At 46.3% G+C, this 21,803-nt stretch overlaps 1 protein-coding gene across 1 annotated transcript in view; it reads left to right on the top strand.

Moving 5' to 3' along the window:
- ITSN1 (intersectin 1) overlaps nucleotides 1-17,092 on the top strand; it is a 235,769-nt gene extending 218,677 nt beyond the window's left edge. Inside the window, 6 exon segments of the mRNA XM_036850123.1 lie at nucleotides 1,433-1,645; nucleotides 2,659-2,780; nucleotides 3,848-3,930; nucleotides 4,254-4,337; nucleotides 5,156-5,329; nucleotides 7,421-17,092. Of these exon segments, the coding sequence (XP_036706018.1) occupies nucleotides 1,433-1,645; nucleotides 2,659-2,780; nucleotides 3,848-3,930; nucleotides 4,254-4,337; nucleotides 5,156-5,329; nucleotides 7,421-7,569 (825 nt within the window). The 3' untranslated portion in view covers nucleotides 7,570-17,092.
- Nucleotides 17,093-21,803: the final 4,711 nt, after the last annotated feature.

Consider the following 21,803-nt stretch of genomic DNA (forward strand, 5'->3'; position numbering starts at 1 on the left):
TTCACATATGTTCAGTGTTAGCCTGGCCAGTTGGAGGCTCTAACCTTTGAGTATGAATAAACCACATCACCTCTATGTCATCCAAGTGAATTGCTAGATTCATGGCCCCCAAGTGGCTTGAACTCTCTCTTGGTGAGTAAAAAGGGCTAGATTGACATCCTTTGAAGGCTCCCTTTGTGGTGTCACCTTCAGTCTTTGGGGCTCCCTCAGAACCTCAGTGGGAGGTTAGAGGCCCTCATCCCTCCTTGTACCTGAGAACAGAGTGCACTGGTCACTCTTCCTTGCTGCCTATAGGTCTCTGGTCCTAGAGGCCCCACTGCTGGAGGCAGACAGGTGGCCAGCAGCATCTCTTGGGGAATGCGTGTTGTGAACTGTCACCTCTTCATTAATGCTCTTCTCAGGGAGGTCTGTAGGGTTCATAGCTCTGGAGAGAGCCTCAGCCTTGAAGGCTGCTGGCTGGAGGATACCCCAGGGGCCCAAGTGTGGGCAGGTGGAGACCCAAAGTTCTGACTCCTGCCTGGATCGTATCACTTCCTGGGCACAGCTGTGGCCTTCCCCTCCCTCAGTCTCTCCCCCACTATCCAAAAAGGGGGGCCTTAGTGGGGTCAAATCTTCTACAGTCTCCCTCTTCCCCTTTAGAACCTGCTCACAGGAGATGATAGAGCCCAGGGGGGATGATAGAGCATGAGATGATAGAGCCCAGGGGGATGACAGAGCTGCGTTTCAGCACTTAGATCTGTCTCCAAGTTTTGGGAAGTGGAAGGAAGAGAGCTGCCTGTCCCCTTCACGTTTTCGGGACCAGTGAGTTGGGTGAGATTTAATGGGCACCAACAGTGTCTGTTCTGCTTGGCTTTGAGGCATCTGTCAGCACCACTGAGTTCTGTAGTCCACCCACGTGGTAGGGGCCTGGACTCAAGCTGCGCCTTGGAAAGTAGCATTTGTCCTGTGGAACTGTACAGAGAGAGTCGCTGCTGCTTTCCAGAACCGCTTAGGACTGTCTGAGCCTGTGCAGGGCCATCACTGGAGCTGGTTCACGCCACCTCCGGCAGACTAGCCTGCACACAGCACAAACCCATCAAGGAGGGAGAGGGCTGAGTGTTTTCTTCCTGCTGCCCAGTTTCCCCACTAAATACAAGGGAGAAAAGCACCAGTCACCCTGAGACACTGAGCAGACCTCAGGGAAAATCATTAGGAATTACAGCCAAAGTTCATCTTGACACGTGGAATCTCCAGAACCACGACTTTGACTTCTTGGCTCCAAAAGTCCCTGCCTGAAGTTTTCAAAGAAGTCCTTGATTTGAGCCTAAGTTACAGGCCTCAGATTCTGATGGAGCCCATGCTTTCAGATGCAGAAAAACAAAATAAAACAAAACAAAACAAAAAATGACCTTACTTCATCGTGTCTTCTTTGGGTTTTGTTTTCCTTTCTCAGCAACTTGTGTTCAATTCAGTGACCAATTGCTTGGGGCCACGCAAGTTTCTGCACAGTGGGAAACTCTACAAGGCCAAGAGCAACAAGGAGCTGTATGGCTTCCTCTTCAACGACTTCCTCCTGCTGACCCAAATCATAAAGCCCCTGGGCTCTTCGGGCACCGACAAAGTCTTCAGCCCCAAATCAAACCTGCAGTATAAAATGTACAAAACCGTAAGTTTGATTCTGGATTGCAACATCAGGGTTGACGTTTGGGGGAGGAGGAAGTTTCCAAAAGGAGCATTTCAGCAGGGTTTGGGGGCTGTGGCATACGGGAAGTGCAGGGGCTGAGACAGGATTTAGGGTGACCACAGCATCGCGGGTCCAGCAGTATCAGAAAAGGAACGCTGCTCAGATCAGTTGACGAAACATCTATTAGCTGTCAAGTGGCTACTGTGGGTCCCCCAGATGTGTTGAAGGTATGCCTTGCCCTGGTGGGGTTCCTGGTCTAGTGTGGCAGGTGTGGGAAAGCTCGAGACTAGAACTCAAGCACCCACCTCCCGAACATTCCCAGATCTCCCTCCAAACTTCTCAAGACGGTTTGGAACATCTGTGCCCCTCACCTTTTTCCAGCAAAAGCCAATCTAAATAGTCAACGTGTAGAGAATTTTCCTAAGCTGTTTATTTGGTCTGCTTCTACGTGCATGGCTGTGTTTGTGTGTCTTCGTGTCATGGGATATTGTTTTTCTAAACTTGTCTCTGTGTGAGTATTTTCACAGAAGAATTTTCTCTGAAGCAGCAGTTAGCTTTATTTTGGGAAAAAGCACAATGTACTTATGTAGATTGTCACTAGCAGCTTCGTATGAACAACTTGGAGAGAATTGCTTGGAGGTAGAGTAGATGGGGACTGTTTGCTGATTAGGATATACTGTGGGAAAAACAGACGCATCACGTCTTCTTCTGGAGGACTTTAAAAATACCTGCAAAATGAAGGGGGGAAATCCATATTTATAACTTGTAGTATCTGAAAGTTAGTATGAACACAAAATCATTATTCTGCTATAGTTTACTGAAACACCCTCCCACCCCGGCCGCAGACACACACACACACACACACACACACACACCCCCTCACCCTCAGTCTAGTTTATTAGAACACGTGCATGTAAGCACACACACATACTCATAGTTTACTGCAATACACGGCCCCCAGTCTGGTTTTGTAATGGCTGTGCATTATTTTTCAGCCTATTTTCCTAAATGAGGTTCTAGTAAAATTACCCACTGACCCTTCCGGGGATGAACCCATCTTCCACATTTCCCACATTGACCGAGTCTACACCCTCCGAGCAGAAAGCATAAATGAAAGGTAAGAGCTGCCTCCTCACTGGCACTGGGCACCCAGGTCCCACCAGGTGTAGGACAGATGTGGGACATTTAATTAGTCAGCAGCTCCCAACGTTCCCTCAGTTGCAATGCCATCCCCTCTGGCTGGAGGTTGGTGGGGGGGGGGGGCATGAGGGTGGGGCGGTCTTAATACGTTTTTCTAGAGCCTCTCAGAAGTTTGACCCATGGCATGAATTTTGCAAGATAAAATGCATTGAAATGAATTTTGCTTGAGAATTTTTTAAAAAGCCATTTTCAGAATTTGAGATAAATGGAGCATCTCGTTTCCCAAGGTTTCCCAGGTGGCAGAAACCAATAGGAAAGTGATTTGGGGATTGATAGGACCACCTAATCCTGACCCCCCTCCTCAGCTGGCTTCCTTGGACAGACATTCTGGATCCTAGAATTGTGGGCATTTTTGCTTTAATCGCATCTTCAAGGTTCTGCCCCGGAGCCAAATGAAACAGATTATTTTCTGAAGGGTGAACTTCACGTAAGACCTACAGCGTTCCAAGAGCATTTGTGCCAAAAAGCAGGAAATTGGCTAAAGTCGTCATGCATATGCTTCTCGGGAAAAGGAAGGCGAAAACATCACGCCAAGATGTAGGGGAAAGCCAATATGCTTTCCCCAACGTGTGTGTGCTTTTTCACGGAAAGTGGTTCTTTATCTGGGAAATGGTTTCTTTCCTTGGATGGTTTAGTAAGAGAAATCCTTCTGGCCTTATTGGATTAGGCAAATATATGATGCTTTTCAAGAAGGAAGGAAGGGGAGTTGTTGCCAACATCTCCTCCAGGGCAGCATTTATCATCATAGATTTTCTTCCATGGGGACGCAAACTCAGGTCTTGAGTACATCAGTAAAAATGTCACTCGTGCCTTTGTTGTGCATGCTAGAAATCATGATTAGCACCATGTGACATAAAACCAGACTTTCTTTGCTGAACCTTTGTTGTAAAAATCAAACGAACAAGACAGAGTCCTAGAAACTGAATTTGTACAGACCTGAAGCCTGAGTTCTGTTTGGCACCGTTCTGTCTCTTCCTTTCCAAGGACCGCCTGGGTGCAGAAAATCAAAGCTGCTTCTGAACTCTACATAGAGACGGAGAAGAAGAAGCGGGAGAAGGCGTACCTGGGTAAATGCATCGCTGAGCAGGGGGGCCCGGGATCCCGCAAAGTGGCGGCAGAGAACCATTTGGTTGTGCCTAGAACCCTTAGAGCTGGAAGATGGGCCTGGGGGTAGGGGAAAGCCTGAGGGGGCAGGCAGGCGGAAGAGGGAGAGCGAGGTGCAGGGTGAGGGCTGGAGGGCAGATTCCAGGATCAAGGAAGCAAGAATTCAAGGCGGGGGAGGGGTGGGGAATTGTTCTTGCAGGGGAGCATAATACGGATCATGAGGCAAACCAGAAAGGCTGCACATCCTAAACGGGAGCATTTTGTGTTGTTTCTCCTGCCGTCATAGTCCGTTCCCAAAGGGCCACAGGCATTGGAAGGTTGATGGTGAACGTGGTTGAGGGCATTGAACTGAAACCCTGTCGGTCACACGGTAAGGACCCAAGAGGCCCCCTCTAGCACGTATTAGTGGTAGAAGCCTTTTCTGCATCCCCTCCACCTGGCTTTAAAACAAATGTGCTATTTCCATAATCCTCAATTTCCTTCCAGACTTGGTTTTTCTAGCACTTGTTAAAAAGAATTTTTTTAAAATTCTTTTCCACCGTTTTGCTTTCGAGAGAGATCTGAGTGGCTGCCCTTTCACAAAACAGTCAACCCCTCTGTATCTGCAGGTTCTGCACCTGCGGATTCAACCAACTGCTGATCGAAAATATTCGAAGAAAATTCGAAAAATTTCCAAAAAGCAAAACTTGAATTTGCCACACACCAGCAACGTTTTACATAGCAGTTACATTGTATTAGGTATTATATATAATCTAGAGATGATTGAAAGTATATGGGAGGATGTGGGTAGCAAAGACTATACCATCTTATCTAAGGTACTTGAGCATCTGAGGAGTTGGGTATTTGTGGAGGGTTCTGGAACCAGTCCCCGTGGATACTGAGGGATGACTGTGGTTTTGACACAATCTAGTGCTAAAGTGAGGAGACAGGAAAGGCTTAGTTTTGAAGCCCACTAATGTAATTATGTAAGTATTATGAATATTTAAGTATTATACTTTAAGTATGATGCTGGATTGTGTGAGTTTCCGCCTGGATTCTCCATTTTATGCAGCTTATTAAGTGTGGCATTGGAGGGAGATCAAAATGAGGGGTGTAGCGGGAAGAGCTGCCACATGGCTGTGACCCCGCCACGCTCATCCAGAAGAGCTGGGCGGCAGGCGGGAGTCAAGCAGGCTCTGTTCCCTCTAGGAAAGAGTAACCCGTACTGCGAGGTGACCATGGGCTCCCAGTGTCACATCACCAAGACAATCCAGGACACTCTGAATCCCAAGTGGAATTCCAACTGCCAGTTCTTCATCAAAGACCTGGAGCAGGAGGTCCTCTGCATCACCGTGTTTGAGAGGGACCAGTTCTCTCCAGACGGTGAGTAAAAAGCAGCCCCGAGGCACCCTTCCCCTTTCGCTGTCACTTGGCTTTCATGGATAAATATTTTCTACCTGGGAACTTGGTGCCCAGAATTTCTTGGGCTTCCTGCCAGAGAGATGAGGTTGGCATAAGACAAGACTCAGCATCCCCTGGAAAGAGGCCTTCACTGATGCCAGGGTGTCTCAGAGAAGGTGGACAAAGCATGCTTGGTCTAGAGTGGTCCAGCTGCCCTAGACAAAGACCATGGTCCTATGCTTCCGCAAAGCAAGTAAATGCAGGGAGAGCTATACCACAAAGCCTCAGCCAATTCTTTAGTCCTTGGCTAAAAGCTATGGTGAAAATTCATAAAACTAGCCAGTAGAGCAAGAAGTACATTAGCCCACAAAAAATGTGGCAGAATCAATCAGTGCCCTTTGGGTGACATTTCTGGTTAATTAAAGGGATGGAATTGTGTTGGATGCATCATCCCTCCAACCAACTTTCTGTTTCTGCTTGAGCCTGGAAAAAAAATGGGACTGGCAATGATTCTGAGAAACTTCTCTCTCCCTTCCTCAACCCAACAAAAATAAGAGAGTAAGTTTAAAGACTGCGGTCTCAATTATATTCAAAGGAGTAAAATTAAGTGCTAGGAGTGAGGGTCCAGTGCAGGCATAATCTGTGCCAGGCTTAAACTGCTCCATGTGGCTTTTGTCTTTTAGTACTTTTATATGAATTATCTCGTTGTGAGTTAGTTACTATTAATTATTGCCAAAAGATGTTCACATAGCTGGCTAAATGTTAGAGCATGACCAGAACAATCTGACTCTTAAGTCTGGGCTCTTAAGCACTGTGTTTCAATGGCAATTTTTAAAAAAAATTATTTATTTTATTTATTTATTTTTGGCTGCGTTGGGTCTTCCATGCTGCACACATGCTTTCTCTAGTTGCAGCGAGTGGGCTCAGTAGTTGTGGCTTACGGGCTCTAGAGCGCAGGCTCAGTACTTGTTGTACACAGGCTTAGTTGCTCTGCGGCATGTGGGATCTTCCCGGAGCAGGGATTGAACCTGTGTCCCCTGCATTGTCAGGTGGATTTTCAACCACTTAGCTACCAGGGAAGTCCCTCATTGGCAATTTTTATTCTGATAAATAAAGGCTTGAGGTTGGATTTTTTTTTTTTTAGTAGTGTAATACCACGACACAATGGCAGCTCCACTAGAGTTTAAATTGCAAATCCTAGTATTGTTCTTACTTCAGAGATCATTTCCATGAAATGCACAAGGGGCAAAATAAACCGGTATCTTCCACCAGAAAAAATTCCCAGGTTTTAACCGTTGAAAGAAAAGCTGTTTCCTGTACAAGTGTTCCTGGATCATAGCATATTCCAAAAACTAATTGTTGAATGAAAAAATGAAGGAGTTAACGGTCTGGAGGCCCGTTTAACACCATTGTGCATTTGCACAGCATCAAAAATTGTTTCAAACACGCTCACATCCATTCTCATACTGACACTCAATATTTGATAAAAAGTGGTGTTGAGATTGTCCTGGGAGCACGGCTGGAAGCATGCAGCTCCCGTGCTGTCACCTCCTCCCCACCCCCTCGAGTTTGCTCTCTGGCACTTACAGTGGTACATTATAAGGACCAGCCCTTGTTCACCATCCTTGACTTTTCAAAAAGGAGTGTAACATCACGAAGCATGTTCCTGGGACAACCCCTGGGAGAAACTACTGTCCCAGAAATAGCTGACTTTCTTCTGGGCAATTGCTTTAAATTTCATGTAAGTTGCAAACTGTGCAGCTGATAGGACACCTGGTTTTGCATTGCCTCCCAGGAAGCTCATAGCCCTTTGGGGGTCCTCGGGTGTGAGGAAAGTCTGTGTTTTGAGCTCCTTCTGGGCTCTCCTTCATCCCCATCCCGGTACCTTTTTGTTTTCACTTCATTTAAAAATTATGCTGTCATTGTAGTCCCTGGATTCTCGGAAACTGACCTAACTCCCTTTTGGAAGAAGGAAGAGTATAACAACTTGCTGGGACATTCCCAATATGCCAAGTACCCGCCGTGAAGAGAAGGAATCCTCTCTGAGGAGGGTCTGTGTGTTTCTCCTTTCAGATTTTCTGGGTCGGACGGAGATCCGCGTGTCTGACATCAAGAAGGACCAGGGTTCCAAGGGTCCAGTTACGAAGTGTCTCCTGCTGCATGAAGTTCCCACGGGAGAGATCGTGGTCCGCTTGGACCTGCAGTTGTTTGATGAGCCTTAGGGAGCCGGCCCAGGGCGTGCTTGGCAGAGTTCCAGCCTGAGGCAGCAGATGCTGTCTGGAAATGGTGTTGCTTTTCGAGGACCACCGTTTGGTGTTCAGCCACAGGGCAACAGGACAGCAGAGACAGGACCCTCAAAGCTTCTGGGAATACTTCTTGACAATCCTTCCCCCTAAACAATTTCCCATTGTGTGAAGCAAAACTGTGTTTTCCTTTGTTTTCACTGCAGGGCTCATCATGGCTTCCAGGGTCTTTGAAATCCCATCGCCCCCAGCTACGTTCGGTTGGGAGTCTGGCCCATCCCTGGGCCTGAGGCTTGGGTCTGGTTACTGTAAAATAGATTTATAAATGCCATGTCTGTATTTTTGGAGAGCTCATGTAATCCTCCTGTTTCTTACCTCCACCAGCCTCCAGGTAGGCCCCCCTGACCTATGATGCCGAGTCCTTGGTGTGTTTAGAAATAATCATGATGATCTTGTCGTTGCTTCAGAATCTCATTCTCCCACTGGGACCTCATTTGAAATGCTCCCCTGCATCTGGTCACTCGGGAGATGGTCTTCTGATCAGACACTGGTCTAGCTCTTTGAAGAGCTGGTCCATGGAAGATTCCAGCAGTTGTGTTGTTAGAGCTTTTCCAGTCTCCTCTAGGTCTTTTATTGCTAGATGTCAATGAAAACTATCACTGGCTACTATCAGGTGATCTGATTTTGATTTCCAGCACGCTTGGAAGGTGGTTAAGGAAGGTTGTTACCTACCAAGTTATACTCTGCTGGATTAGATCACTGCAGGTCACCTGAAAGGCTACTTTCGGACATTATGGGGTCCTGGTTGCCAGCCAGGTTGGAAAATTCTCTCTTGGCTTGGAGGTCCTGTGATGTTTCACAAGAGTAGTTGTTGGTGACCAGATCTGAGCCTACTCTTGCCTGATTATCATGGGAAATTTCCGCAGATGTCTTTGGTACGTTTCCCCCAAAGGCATCCCCAAGGTGTGAGAAGGAAACCTGACAATCTGTGGAGGAAATCTATTACGTGGTGGGAGAGAGACCTGAGAAACACGCAAGCCCCTCAATTCCAGGGAAGAAGACCTGAGACTCTTTCCCAAACCCCCCCGTACACAAGCAACCTCTCAGTAATGGAAAAATACATGGCGCGTTGACAGAGTCAGGAGTGTATGAACACGTGCCAAGTCTGGCTTGTGCTCTTTGAGTTTCTCTCCTTAAATGCCACGAGATAGGCTGCTTAACCACATAAGAACTTGATTCGCTAATGAAAAGCGTGGGCCGTATTTTGTTTGCATGATAATGTTCTCATAATCCCAGTTTGTCGTTTTCATGTAATGTTCTTTGCGCGTTCTCTCGGTCCTGGAATCTAGCTTTCCTGTGTGAGACGGTGTTTTCTTTGATTGCAGGTCCTTAGAATTTACTTAGGGTTGTAGAAGCACTTTTTGAAGATAGCATCAACCTAGCGGCAGAGTGAACTACCCGCTTTGCTGGGAACTGAATATGTCATGTCGTCCTTTCCCATAAGAGCCCTGTCAGTGTTCAAGCGATTTTTAAAATGTGTGTGTCAGAAAAGGCAACAAAGTTTACATTTCATACTTTTAAGGAACACTCTATTATTTATTTATTAAAGATAGTGTAGACTTTTGTATCAAGAACAACAGACATAAGTATTTTTTGAAGCAAGCAGATATACCCTTCAGTTAGAAACTCTCCACTGAAGACCTTAGAGACCAGGTTCAACTTCAAGCATGCATTCGTTTACCACTTTCCAGCAGCAGACATGGTTCAAATACTTTAAATTTATCTTTTTTGATGTTGTTAGGAAACTGTTTTAAATTAAATCTACGAATAGACCTACCAATCATGCTTTCCTATTTCTATAACAAATACAGTTTGTTCAGTGTACTTCTGAAGAAGGACATGTTACTATGGTAGAAAAAGAAGGGTTACCTGTGTAAATGGGGTCATATTGGGTCACCATTCCAATCCCTTTCTTTCTGTTCTCCCTTTTCTTCACCGGCTTTCTTTGCATGTGAATGCCGGGCATCTCGGTTCATGTAGGGAGGATGCGATGTGCTCAATGACAAACATCTTGTCGCCTTTTTAGGTCCACCAGGTCACCCACCCACAGAGTCCCATTATCAGAATTAATGTAGCATGAAGAAGCAATATGTGAATTTTTTTCCCAAGTGACTATACTGAGCATCCTTTAGATGCTCCTCCAGGGTAGCAATTCTGTCCTTGTACTCACTGGGGTAATTTGTCAGGTGACTGATCCTCCTTACGGGTGAGTTAGGCTGGCCCTCAGATCGAGCTGTGACTCGTGAGTGGTGTGTGAGATACAGGAATGTGGGTGATGCGTGGAGTCTCAAATTCTTTGACCTCTAGTCCTTCCCTTCTACCTTTTGGGCTGCCTGGGCTGTGTTTCATAGAGATGAAATGTCCCTTGCCAATTACTTTCGATCACCTAGCTCTTTGCTTTTGAAACACAGGGTTTCTCCAGGCCACTGCCTCCTGGCATTCTGACCCCAGCCCTCTAGACACCCCCGCAAGCTTCCCTTTTCTCTGAGCTACGCTGAGCTCCTCTAAGCCCAGCCAGGGGCCTTTCTGCTCACAGGGCTGTGCCCTGAGCTTCATTCAGACCCAGGGCTGGCCTGACACACAGAGAGAGACCTTTCTAGGTTGGGGTCTCCACGGATGCTTGAGAAACTGGGACCAGGCTTCCTACATGCCCCTGACCTCTGATGGCAGAGGAGAGAGCTATGCTCCCAAAGAACGTTCATGTTAAAAGGATCATTCTTTTCTTCTTTGGTTTTTGAACAGTTTAAGCATGACCTGAGTCTATGAAAGTAACTGACTTCAGCTGGTTGAGTAGCATTGAATTTAGCTGGAAAAAAAATTCCACCAGAAAATGGATAAATTGACCACTTGCATTGTCTCGGTGACCTGGTACCCCAAACTCCTGTCTCTCCAGGAGTTGCCTGGTGCAAGCGTAAAGCCACTGACCACAACAGAACAGGGGCGTTCTAGAATCTGATGGGACTGGAGAACAAAGGGGAGTGAATGAAGTGCTTCTGGTTCTATTTGAAAGGAGATCCTTGGAGTCTGTTTTAGAGTTTGCCAGTACTTTGTATGAGCAGAAAAAGACTTCTCTATCTCTACTCCAAATAATTTTTTCCTAGTTGGTTGGGCCTTTTTGATTCGCAAGAAGAATATTCGTTTTGTGTATGTAAAGATTTTAAGAATTTCCATTGGGAACAGCAAGTCGTTTTTCATTTTATTTCAATTCACTGCATTCTCCCTTCTCTTTGGGGCTGGAGATGAGCTTTACAGTGGACACTAGCACTTTGAAAGGGACGCCTGCATACTTTAGAGGTGGCAGGGTAATTTCAGACTTGAAGTTAGTGTGAGGTTAGCGATGGGTCTGCCTACTCCAGATGTACTTGCTTTGAAAGTTCAGAGCTTCCTGTGCAGAAAGTGAGGTGATGACAACAGACGAGGCTGGATATTCTTGTTTGGTTTTTAGGATTAGGACTTTAATTCCTACCAGGTGGAAGCATAATCAGTGAAGCAGTGATACGGTGAAGCTCTCAGATGCTGTGGTCTGAGCCACCCTAAGGGGTATCTGGTAAAACTAATACCGCCTTCTCTTTGCACTCAGGGGCTCCTCCTGACTGCAGGGAATGGCTCAGATCCGATGCCAAGACTCAGCTGGCAGTGCCCTGAGCCATGTTTTATGGGGGCCACTTAGTATTGTGTCAATATGGTTGGGATGTTTATTGCACTTGGAAAGCAGCTGTTTATTTGAGCTAGAGGAAAGGAACCTTCTAGAACTCCCATTTCTTCACCCTGCATTGTGTCATTTCCAGGATATGTTTGTAGGTCACCAGGCTCAACTAAGGTACATAGCCTGCTGTCTTTAGGAACCAAACTCTATTCCTGATAAGCATGGAAAACTCATGCCACATGAAAGAAAACTTCTAATAGCTCCCTATCTTGGGAGCATTAAAACCCAGATGCCAACAGTTGGAAAGTCCCATCTCTGGGTTGCGGTCTCTCAGTAACACAATCAGCACTGTTAATAGCGCATTGGTCATTCAGGGAGTCCCCATTCTGGACCCAAACACCATCCGAGGGGCTGGGAGGTGGTAAGGAGGGGCCTGCCTTTGTGGCTTTCACAGACTAATTGTAGCTCTAACTTTAAGTCATTTGAATAACAGCCAGTGCTTGTAAAAATTCATCTCCACCTCCAAATAATTATTTCAGTGACATGCAGGTTCAGTCAATTCCTCCACTGAAAGGAACCCTCTTTAATCTGGCCTCGGGGAACCAGAAAACACCCACATAATAACTTGTTCAACACTATGTGTGGTTGTCATATTTCAGGGTAAATTTGCCCCTACTGTTTGTCAGGGTGTTTTGTGAGTCATTTTTAAATAAGATTTTGTTCTACTTTCTATACCAGCCTACATTGTTAAAATCATTTAAGAGAGTATTTTAGGATTCAAAGCCCACCAAATAAACTGTTCAGAAGTGGGCTTACGTGGTCAGCCTTGAAAAAAGTTGAACGTTTCTCTGATATTTACTGAGAATTATCCAGTAACCAGGGTTTCTTTTTATGCAGTGGAAAGAATGCATAGTTTTCTTCTAGGAACTCTGGTTTTGTACTTTTTTCATTGAAAAGAATAACATTCCTATGCGGCGGTGTTCCTAAAACTATGTTCCTTTGCATTTTTCCTCTCATACTCAAACCCCTTATTTCCTCCCGTTTCTCTGTCTAAACAGAATGGGGCCTGGAGCAAAGAGGGTGATTCAGGAGCCAGAGAAGGGCTGGGTGCTGGTGGAGGCTTTGCAGTGCCTGGTTGAGGAACCAGCAGCTGCCGTTCTACCCACTGTCACCGCTAGGGGGCGATCTCCCTGTTGGAAACTTGCAGGTCCCACTGGCGGATCCCTGGGCGCTGGCTCCACCTACTGAAGCTCCCGGGCAGTGCGCTCGTGTAAATCACGGAACGAACTTGCTGGATCTGAGACGGAAGGGGTGGGGGGAGTTAGAAGCGGGCGTGAGACTCGAACCCAGCACCCTCGGGGTACCTGGTGACACCTTGCCTTTCTCTCCTGCTGGGGTTGGGGCTATAAGGGGTTCTTAGCCTTTCTGCCTTTTTCTGCATCTGTTTTGATGAAGGCCCCTGAGATTCATCCCTGCAGGGGCCTTAGGTGCAAGTCGGAGGTGTCCCCCCACTGCTGGGCTGACGCGGGACAGGTGCACTGGGTGAGGTGCCCTCTCCCCAAGAAGGGTTCTAGAAGTAAGGTCCCCTCTGCTTGGATTGGATAGCAGAGTCTCTACTTGGAGACTATGACTTCTGGGATTTCAGATGTAAAGGAACTGTTGGGGCCATGCAGATCATTGCATGGTGTGTGTGTGTGTGTGTGTGTGTGTGTGTGTGTGTGTGTGTGTGTGTGCATGTGCACTGGGAGGAATGAGTGGATATGTGGATTGAACAGGAAAACAGGTTGGTCTGACCCTCCCAGAGTCACACTCAGGACCCGCTACCTAATTTGTGGGCTGAGTGCAAAATGAAAGTGTGAGGCCCCTTGTTCAAAATTATGAAGAATTTTGAGGTGATGACAGCAGAGAATTAAACCAAGAGCAGACCCCCTTAAGCACAGGGTCCCATGTGACTGCACAGGTCGAACACCCGTGAAGCTGGACCTGGTCACACTGTATTTTCAGTTGATTTTTGAAGCAAGTGGGGCTTCATCTTTGGCTTCTTACTTTGTAAAGGCACAAATGGTCTGGACCAATCACAGGGTACAGGACCCGAGCCCCTAGCTGACAGATGCGCCTGGTCTCCGGGCTGCCAGTCCAGGGCAGGCTGCCGTGTGCCAAGAGGCCTCCAAGCCTTTACCATTTAACCCACTGATTTGAAATAAAACCCTTCCTTTTAGTCGTTAGTCATCCACTGGGGGCTTGTCTCCTCTTTGCTGGCAGGACAGGGAGGCTTTTCCAGCCTCTGCCTTTCAAGTGACCATCCAGGTGATGGTAACAAGAACGCAGAGCTGGCGGGGTAGGGTAGTGCCCAGTGCCCCTTCCCCTGGGTCTGGACGCTGCTCCTCCATCTCCACTCCCTGGCGAGAGGGAAGCCAGCTGCCGCCCTGCCCAGGCTGGTCCCTTGCTCCACAGGTGTCCGGAGGGCTCCCGCTTCAGAGGGGCAGCGGCGTCCCAGCTGGGCTCTCCCCCATGGGATCCCATCCATGAGCAGGGTGATGCGAGGAGAGAGGAAAGACCCCACTGCGTGAGTAGCCTCAAGTTCTAGAAGACCACGTGCCGGGGAGGCAGCTGACCGTGGAGTTGCCCCTCCTGCTGTGTGGTTATTGTTACTTTCTTTCGCTAGCGTTTTCTAGCACTCGGCTGGATGCTCCAAAACCTTTGCACTTCTGCTTTGTCTTTGCAAATCGATTTCACGTCTACACACACAGAGCAATAATCCCGTCTATGTTTCCCGATTCTGTCTGGGATTATAAAGGTTGCTAAGTAAAAATGTTGACAGAAAGTTGAACAGGAATATCAAATTCATCTTGCATGGATTTGATGGAGTCACTTTGAACGAAATAGCAAATTATAGCTTTGTTTCTACGTGTATTGCCGTCGTCCAGACTACTGAAAGTTCAGAAGTGTTTTCTAGAGGCATTTAATTAATATTGTGTCAACGTTAGTTTTCATGAATGAACATTTTGGTGTACATTTTACAAATCAACACCCTTATAATGTCATCTGCTAAATATTCACTATTGGAAAGTAGATATTCTAGCAAGATCTTTGGTAATGATATTTATTTTAACACATGCATTTAAAACATACATTGCCAATAGCCCAAGTGTCTTTGATCTGTAAAACCAACTTCAGATCTTGTCTGCTGAAGCCCAGCAGGCTGAGGTCTGTACCCTCCTGGCCCACTTCTTTTACCCCTTCATAAAAGGGGTAGATAGACAACTTGGCAGTCATACAATTCATGTCCTATTGCCTTAGCTACTTCAGCTTTGTACCTTCACATCTATAGGTGGTCAATATATGTGTAAATACATGTAAACAGATGAGAATCTGCAACAAAAATGTCCTGTGTGTGATAATCAGTTCTTAGCTTCCAATTTTCTGCGTTTTATACAGTTTCCAGCTAAGAAAAATTCAGAATTCCACTAAATAAAGTGAAAAAGTTATGCTCTTTAAATGCTTTGTCCAGAAATCTCTGCTGTATGTTTATGGGAATGTCCATGACTAAATGTACATATAGTGTGTAAGAGGCTATGGTTAAATGTTGCATAAACTAACACAGATTCTGTAGTTATAAATATTTAACTTGTTATTGTAAAATGTGATTTGTCATTGAGAGATTATTTTTCTGTATGTATATGAGAGTATTTTAGGAATCTAATTTAAGTGCATAAAACTATAGAAAAAAAATTAAAAACCTATCCCAGGAGTAGAAAATACTTAATCAGATTACTTGGGTTCAACCCAACTAAATTTCTTATATTAAAAAGAAAATCCGAGTTGCATACGTTAGAAATTCAAAGAAGTCATTTTTGAGGGGCATAGAATGTGATGAATTTAAATAAAGTGGGTGGTGTTGTGATAAACTGATAAGTACCTTCTAGCCATGACCTTGGATGAGACCCAGGTATTTCATTAAACAGGTAGGACAGGAGGATTGAGAGCCTGTTTCCCATCAGATCCGTGTGATGTGCTCCAGAAGCCTCCATGGGTTCTGGCAGATTGGTCAGGAATCTTGGGTGGACCTAACCATCCTTCTAGAGAGTTCCTGACGTGGGAGGGAGGCCACCCCCTGACCCACCCTGGCTCACCCTTTGCAGTTCTCTTTCTGGAGAGATTCAGCACATCCCTTTGGTGTTTGCATTTTCCATGAAATTTCCTGGGGCATCCTCACCGTCTTCACCTATGGCACTGCTGGGTGGGTTGAAGGATGAAGTTTGGGGCTTTCTGGGTTAAGCTGTTTCTGGCACACAGAACAGGCAGCACAGAGCAGCCTCCTAGGTGCCTGTGTCCATGATGGAGACCCCTGGGCAAGAGGCCTTCCTCTTTTTCCCTGTCCCAGAAAAGGGTCAGAGGTCCAGGCTACTTCTGGGGCACAGACTTTTTATACTTTGCTACCAGAAATGTCCCTGCAGGCCACCTAGGGAGGGATGGAATGCAAAATCCTGTGAAACTCAAGGTCTAAACCCCTGAGAGGTGCATTCGGAGGTCATTTCAGGAGGTGGCAACCCCGTGAGTTCAACCCCTCCTTTAACAAGCTGGGAATGATCCGGTGGCGAAAATAGCCAGTTCCTGGTGATCGGGGGGTGTTGCATATGGATCACCATTTGTGGAAAGTTGAGGACCTTGGCTTGAAAGGACAAATGGGGAGTGCATGCCTTCGGTTTTCAACAAGCTGTGTGCTTCCTAATGCTGTCAACCAACAGTCAAAGTCCTTTTTCGACATGCCTGAAATTGGCAAATGCTGGAGTCCAAGTGACCTCCTGGACTTCAGGGGTGTGGGGAGCTGTGATTTCTGGAAGCTTCCTGGAATCTCTTGTCATATGAGTAATCTGCAAATCACCTTGAGGAACTGTCCATGTGGATGTAACTGACTTTATTTCCAAACATGGAGCTGTTTAGAGATCTCTTTGTTCAAGGTGGCCAGGGAAGGCCATCTAAAGCCAGCCAGCAGAAGTGGACAAGCTCCGGTCCACTCACCCAGAATAAGTCCTGACCTTCTTCCTGGGCACCAAGCCCTCGTGGCTGGTGTGGCAAGAGGGCTGTGACTGGGAATGAGTCAGCCAGTCAACCGCCCTTTGGGCCCTGGTTGTTCCAAAAGTCTGGGGTCAAGAAAAGCCAGAGAATGTGGGGTCCTGCCCAGTAGTGACTGCTTCAAGCCATTCCACTTAGCCTTCGTCCGTTTAGAAAAGAATGTATCAATCCTGACATGAGTCCTTTGTGTTTCCAGTGACAAATGGGTCACAGTGCTGGTGGCATATTGCTCCCCTTACAGCCCTGCCCAGGGGTGAGACTAAGCCACCCCGATGGATGTCCTGTTGACTGTAATATACTTCTGTTGCCAAATAATGGTACTGTTCAATTTCCCATCAAAGGGAGACTATATTGTTTGATGTGTAATGTCAATGGAGTTCCAAAAATTACTAGACACTATTATAAATTGTAGAATTATGTATTTGTCTAAGGTTTGATGAAGCAGGGCCAAAACATTAGGTTTCTTTTTTGTTTGAAAGAAGCTGAGGTTAGTTTTGCTGTCTGAGCATTCCTTTGGCACCTTATTATGTAAGAAATGTTAAATTTTACTGATCAAGATTATGATAACGGAGTTTTTTTTTTTTTCTTCTTTAAACCAGTAGCAACATCAATACAGATGGCTATTCCTGTGTATCTTGAATCTAAAAAGAAGAATCTCTTCCAAACAACTCTTTGGTCATTTTGACCTGTATGGTTTAAATTCACATAGTTCATGAATAAAAGGAGAAAAACCAACCCTGTTACAGTGGATTGTTTTGGATTCTTTCTGCCCCACCTCCTTTCTGAGCAGACTGACAGCTGTGCAAATGGCATCTCTTCCTGTGTGTTTCCTTTTCCCACAGACAAGGCTCTAGTTATGGAAGGAAATTTATGCAAAAATAAACATAAAAAACCAAACCAAACCAACCACCCTTTCACCTCCCCCACGCCTTCTTCAGACAAATGTTAGCACAAAGTAGAAATGGATTTCCTGTACCAAGTACTTCTGAGAATTTCAGAAGTTCTATGTTGTGTATCATGAGACATGCCAGGGGAGGTGAGGGGAAAGCAAAAGTGAATATTGTCTTACAGAGACATTCAGAAGGATTCCTCGGGCTTTCCCCAAAGAAGTTTCCAACACAAAAAACTCCACATGTTCAGAACTTTGACTTAACTCTGGGTCAAATTAGCAAACCAACACAGAATTTTATTGTAACCTAAGTTTCCATGGGAAAGCTCTAGAATTTTCTTCAGTTCTGGTTTTAAGGTAATTCCTCCTTATTTCATCACTGATTTATCTAAATATGATCAAATCCCTTAAATTCACTGGTTGGCTTGGACACTAGTTGAATTATTATAGCACATTAAAAAGACTGATCCTGAAGCAGCAAATCTTTGCCTTTTTTAAACCAGTAGGCCCCATTTTTGATAAACATAAAAAATCTTAGGCCATTTTCTTGGTTGTCATTTGAAGTTCTAAAAATAAATTAAACATCATTGAAAAACAAAGAAAATAAAGTACTTTTTCCAAACTACACCTAGTTTTCTCCGAGATTGACAAGGTCCCCCTGAACAGCTTGGTGGGTGGATGGAATCACTGGTATAAAACATGTTGAATAATGCCTATTTCACCACATTTAGCAGCCAGCATAATCAAGGCAACATTTTGTTCTAGAATATCTATTGCTTTCCTTCTAATTCCAGAAGTAATATTTGTTAATGCAGATAATTCAGCAAACACAGAAAAATACAAAGGAAATAAAATCACTTAATGGGATATTCTTCCGCACAAAAGTAAATGTTAGCATTTTGATGCACATTATTCCTGTTATTTTTCCATGCGTGTGTGTGTGTGTGTGTGTGTGTGTGCATTGCATATGCATTTTAGATGCTCTTGTACTATTTATAACTAATAAACTTGAACACTTCCCTTATGCAAGGCCCTGTTCAATTACACAATTTACATAAATCATCTCACTTATATTTTGATTGCTTTCTTTTCAATCAGATCTATATCTATATAGCTATATCTATCATCTATCATCTATCTATATCTATCTATATCTATCTATCTATCTATCTATCTATCTATCTATCTATCTATCTATCTATCTATCTATCTATCTATCTACCTATCTATCTATCTATCTATCATCTATCTCCATTCTTCAACAACTTGATTTTTAAGAACTTCGTAGTATCCCATTGCCTGAATGTATTCCAGTTTACCCTAATTTTTAAAAGAATCCTGAATGGTTACATGTTGAGGCTGCTTTAAAATTTTCACCGTGGTAAAAAAGTGCTGTGAAGAAGATCATTGTCCACAGATCTCTGGGTTAATCTCTGATGACCACGTACGGCAGTGTTTGAAGCATTTCACCATTTCCCCCCATTTCTATGTGCTTAATTTACAGGGAGGTTGTTGAGTTTGATTCTGAAGGATTCGGGCAGTATTACCCCCAAAGATATTTTGTCTATCAGCCGTCACGTATCTTGGAAACTTGTGGTTTGACAGGGGTATGCAGTGTGTGATGCCCTGTCTGGTGCAGTGTGAGCCCCGCTGCCATCAGGAAGCAAGCCAGGAGGAAGGCAGGTGAGTCTTGGCGAACCAGAGTGTTGGCTGGGTTACAGACGCAGCTACTGAGACTTAGAGGCCCATCATCCTGTGGCTTCAATGACAGGTTTATTCTCCCTCATGTTAACAGCCCAGAGGTCCGAGGTCAGGCCTGGCAGGGCCTTGAAATCACTTAGCTTTTACCTTGAAGTGTAGCTGCCCCGGCTCCCGCTGCCTCGTCCACATCTAGCCAGAGGGAAAGGGAATTGTGTGCCTGGTTCTCGTGAGGCCAGTCGGGAAGGCACACACATCATTTCCTCTCCTCTCATCTGCTGGAACTTAGCTCCATGATCACGTACCTCAAGGGAGCTGGTAAATGTAGTCCCCGGCTGGGTGGCCAGATGTCCAGCTGAAAGTTAGGTGACTGGATACTGGGGCCACACACCAGTCTGAGCACTCCCGGCTCCTGGGAAAGAACCGAGAGACCCAAAGTGGTGTCTCTGTCAGTTGACAGGTGATTGTGGAGCTGGTTTGCCAGGAGGAGACCAGATTTCCAGCAACATGACAGCCAGGAGGGAAATGTCGTGGCAGACGGAGGGCACATTGATCTGAGCCCTAGGATGTGGCCCTGCGTCCCTCATTGCCCTGCTGGACTTCCTAGCTGCCGTAGTCCCGCCCCTGCCAACCCAGGGGTAGTTCTGGGAAGGGAATCAGTTTGCTGTCCAAACACTTGGAGGGTGACCAAGGAATGGGCGCCTGAGATGGCTGTTGTCTGGACCACTCTATTTTCTCTAAGAAGGCCCACAGGAGGGAAAGTGTAGGGGAGAGCTGGCCTGGGTTAAGGGGTGAATAGGGAGCATCTTAGGGACAAAGTGGGAAGGGACACAGGGACTAACCTAAGGTTAGCTTGGCTTGTTGGCTCCAGTGATGAGGGACCATGTGCCAGGGTGTGGCCAGTGACAAGCTGGAACAAGCACAAAATGGGGCAGGGGTAGTGAAGGACCTGGGCTCTGGGACCTGTCCCACTAGCCGTCCAAGCCCGTGGTCCTGAGCAAATCTCTAAGGCCCCTCCATCTCTTTCCTCATTTGTAGAGTGGGGTGATGTCTGTCCCACCTGGACCACAGGGCTGTTACAAAGCTTAAGTAAGATATACATGAAATGGCCTTGAAAACTGCAGAGCATCCTTCAATTAGGGGTGTTATGTCAGAATTAAGGGCATTGTACTGGGGAGAGACTTCCCTGGAGGCCTGATGGAGCGAGTCATCCTAATGATCTAGTAGGAACCAGGAGTTCTGAATGACTCTTGAAGGCAGGAGATTCTGGCAGGCAGAATGACTTGCCAGATGACCTTGCTTGAGTGACTACTACCTGTCAGGTGCAGTGTTTAACCCCTGAGGTCAGATGGCCCAGAGATGTCAGAGGCCTTTGGACCAGTAACCAACACCATTTGCTGACACCTTTACACCTGTGAGACCTGGTACTAAGCTCATCATAATCTTGCTTCACCCTCGCAGCTACTCTGGGAGTGGGCATTACTGCTTCTTCCATTTACAGGGGTGGAAACCAAGCCTCGAATGTGGGACGCTTCATGGGTTGGAACAGCAGAGGCTTGCACGTACACCGCCCAAATGCTCCAAGATGCGTTCTGGGTCACCGCGCCTACTGTTGCAGAGAGCAAAGCAGCGACCATCACAGGACTCACCGCGGACGGCATGTCCTAGCCCCTCTGATGAAACTTCCTGTTGAATGAGTTTTGTAGAGTGGTTATTACTCCCGACTGGGTCACTCTACAGTCTGGGAAAGGGTTACCATCCCAGTGGAGTAACACATTCACCGTGGCTGCAAAGGTTCTAGTCCCGTCAGGATGTATTTGATGACCTGAAGTATGGGGGCTGCACGCACACCAGGTTAAGTGTCTGAGATATCTCTTCCGGCAGTTTCAGGGTAATTGTAATTACCAGAGAAGCGAAAAGATTTATTTCGAGTTTGGCTCCCTCAGTCTGGCTGGAAAGGCCTTAACTGGCAGGACCAATGGGCAGAAGTTCTGCCACACAGCAGGGACTTGCATGCATGCATGTATGTATTTATTTATATTTTTGGCTGCGTTGTCTTCATTGCTGCACGCGGGCTTTCTCTAGTCGTGGTGAGCAGTGGCTTCTCTTGTTGCACAGCACGGGCTCTAGGCGTGCGGGCTTCAGTAGTTGTGGCATGCGGGCTCAGTAGTTGTGGCACACGGGCTTAGTTGCTCCACGGCATGTGGGATCTTCCTGGACCGGGGCTCAAACCCGTGTCCCCTGCAATGGCAGGTGGATCCTTAACTACTGCACCACCAGGGAAGCCCCAAAGAGCAGTGACTTCTAACAATCAGTGTACCTTCCACTGGAATACCTGCTCCCAAGAAGGGAGAAAATCCCCTGTGATTCTATTCTGTGCAGACACTCCTGGCCATTCCTTGGTGCAGGGGACATTCTCAGCAGCTGTGACAGCCAGCTGGCTGAGAAAGCTGCCATTCTGCTGCCTTCTCTTGCGAAGTGCCCAGCTCCGATGGGGACCTCTGTGCTCATGGGGCTGAGGGAATGAATGCTTGTTAGCAGAGTAACTGCTTTTAGATTTTCTAGATTCTAGACTAGAGGCATCTTTTTGGCCAGAATCTGTCTGAAAGCTTTTACAGAAAACACTACTGCCTTTAAAAGTAGGATAATGTGGAGGGTGAGACTGTAGGACAGATCACTTTGGGCTCAAGTGACAAGTCAGAATGCACACGCTGGAAGTACTCGTTCGAGTTAGGCAGGTGAGCACAACCCGGCCCTCTTTCGAGACCTTCTGAGCAGCCCGGTCACCCGGCGGACACGGGACCCGGGGGCACAGCAGCAGGCGCTGGCCCACGTGCTGCAGAA

The sequence above is a fragment of the Balaenoptera musculus genome, chromosome 4, assembly GCF_009873245.2.
Source record: "Balaenoptera musculus isolate JJ_BM4_2016_0621 chromosome 4, mBalMus1.pri.v3, whole genome shotgun sequence".
Taxonomy (NCBI): domain Eukaryota; kingdom Metazoa; phylum Chordata; class Mammalia; order Artiodactyla; family Balaenopteridae; genus Balaenoptera; species Balaenoptera musculus.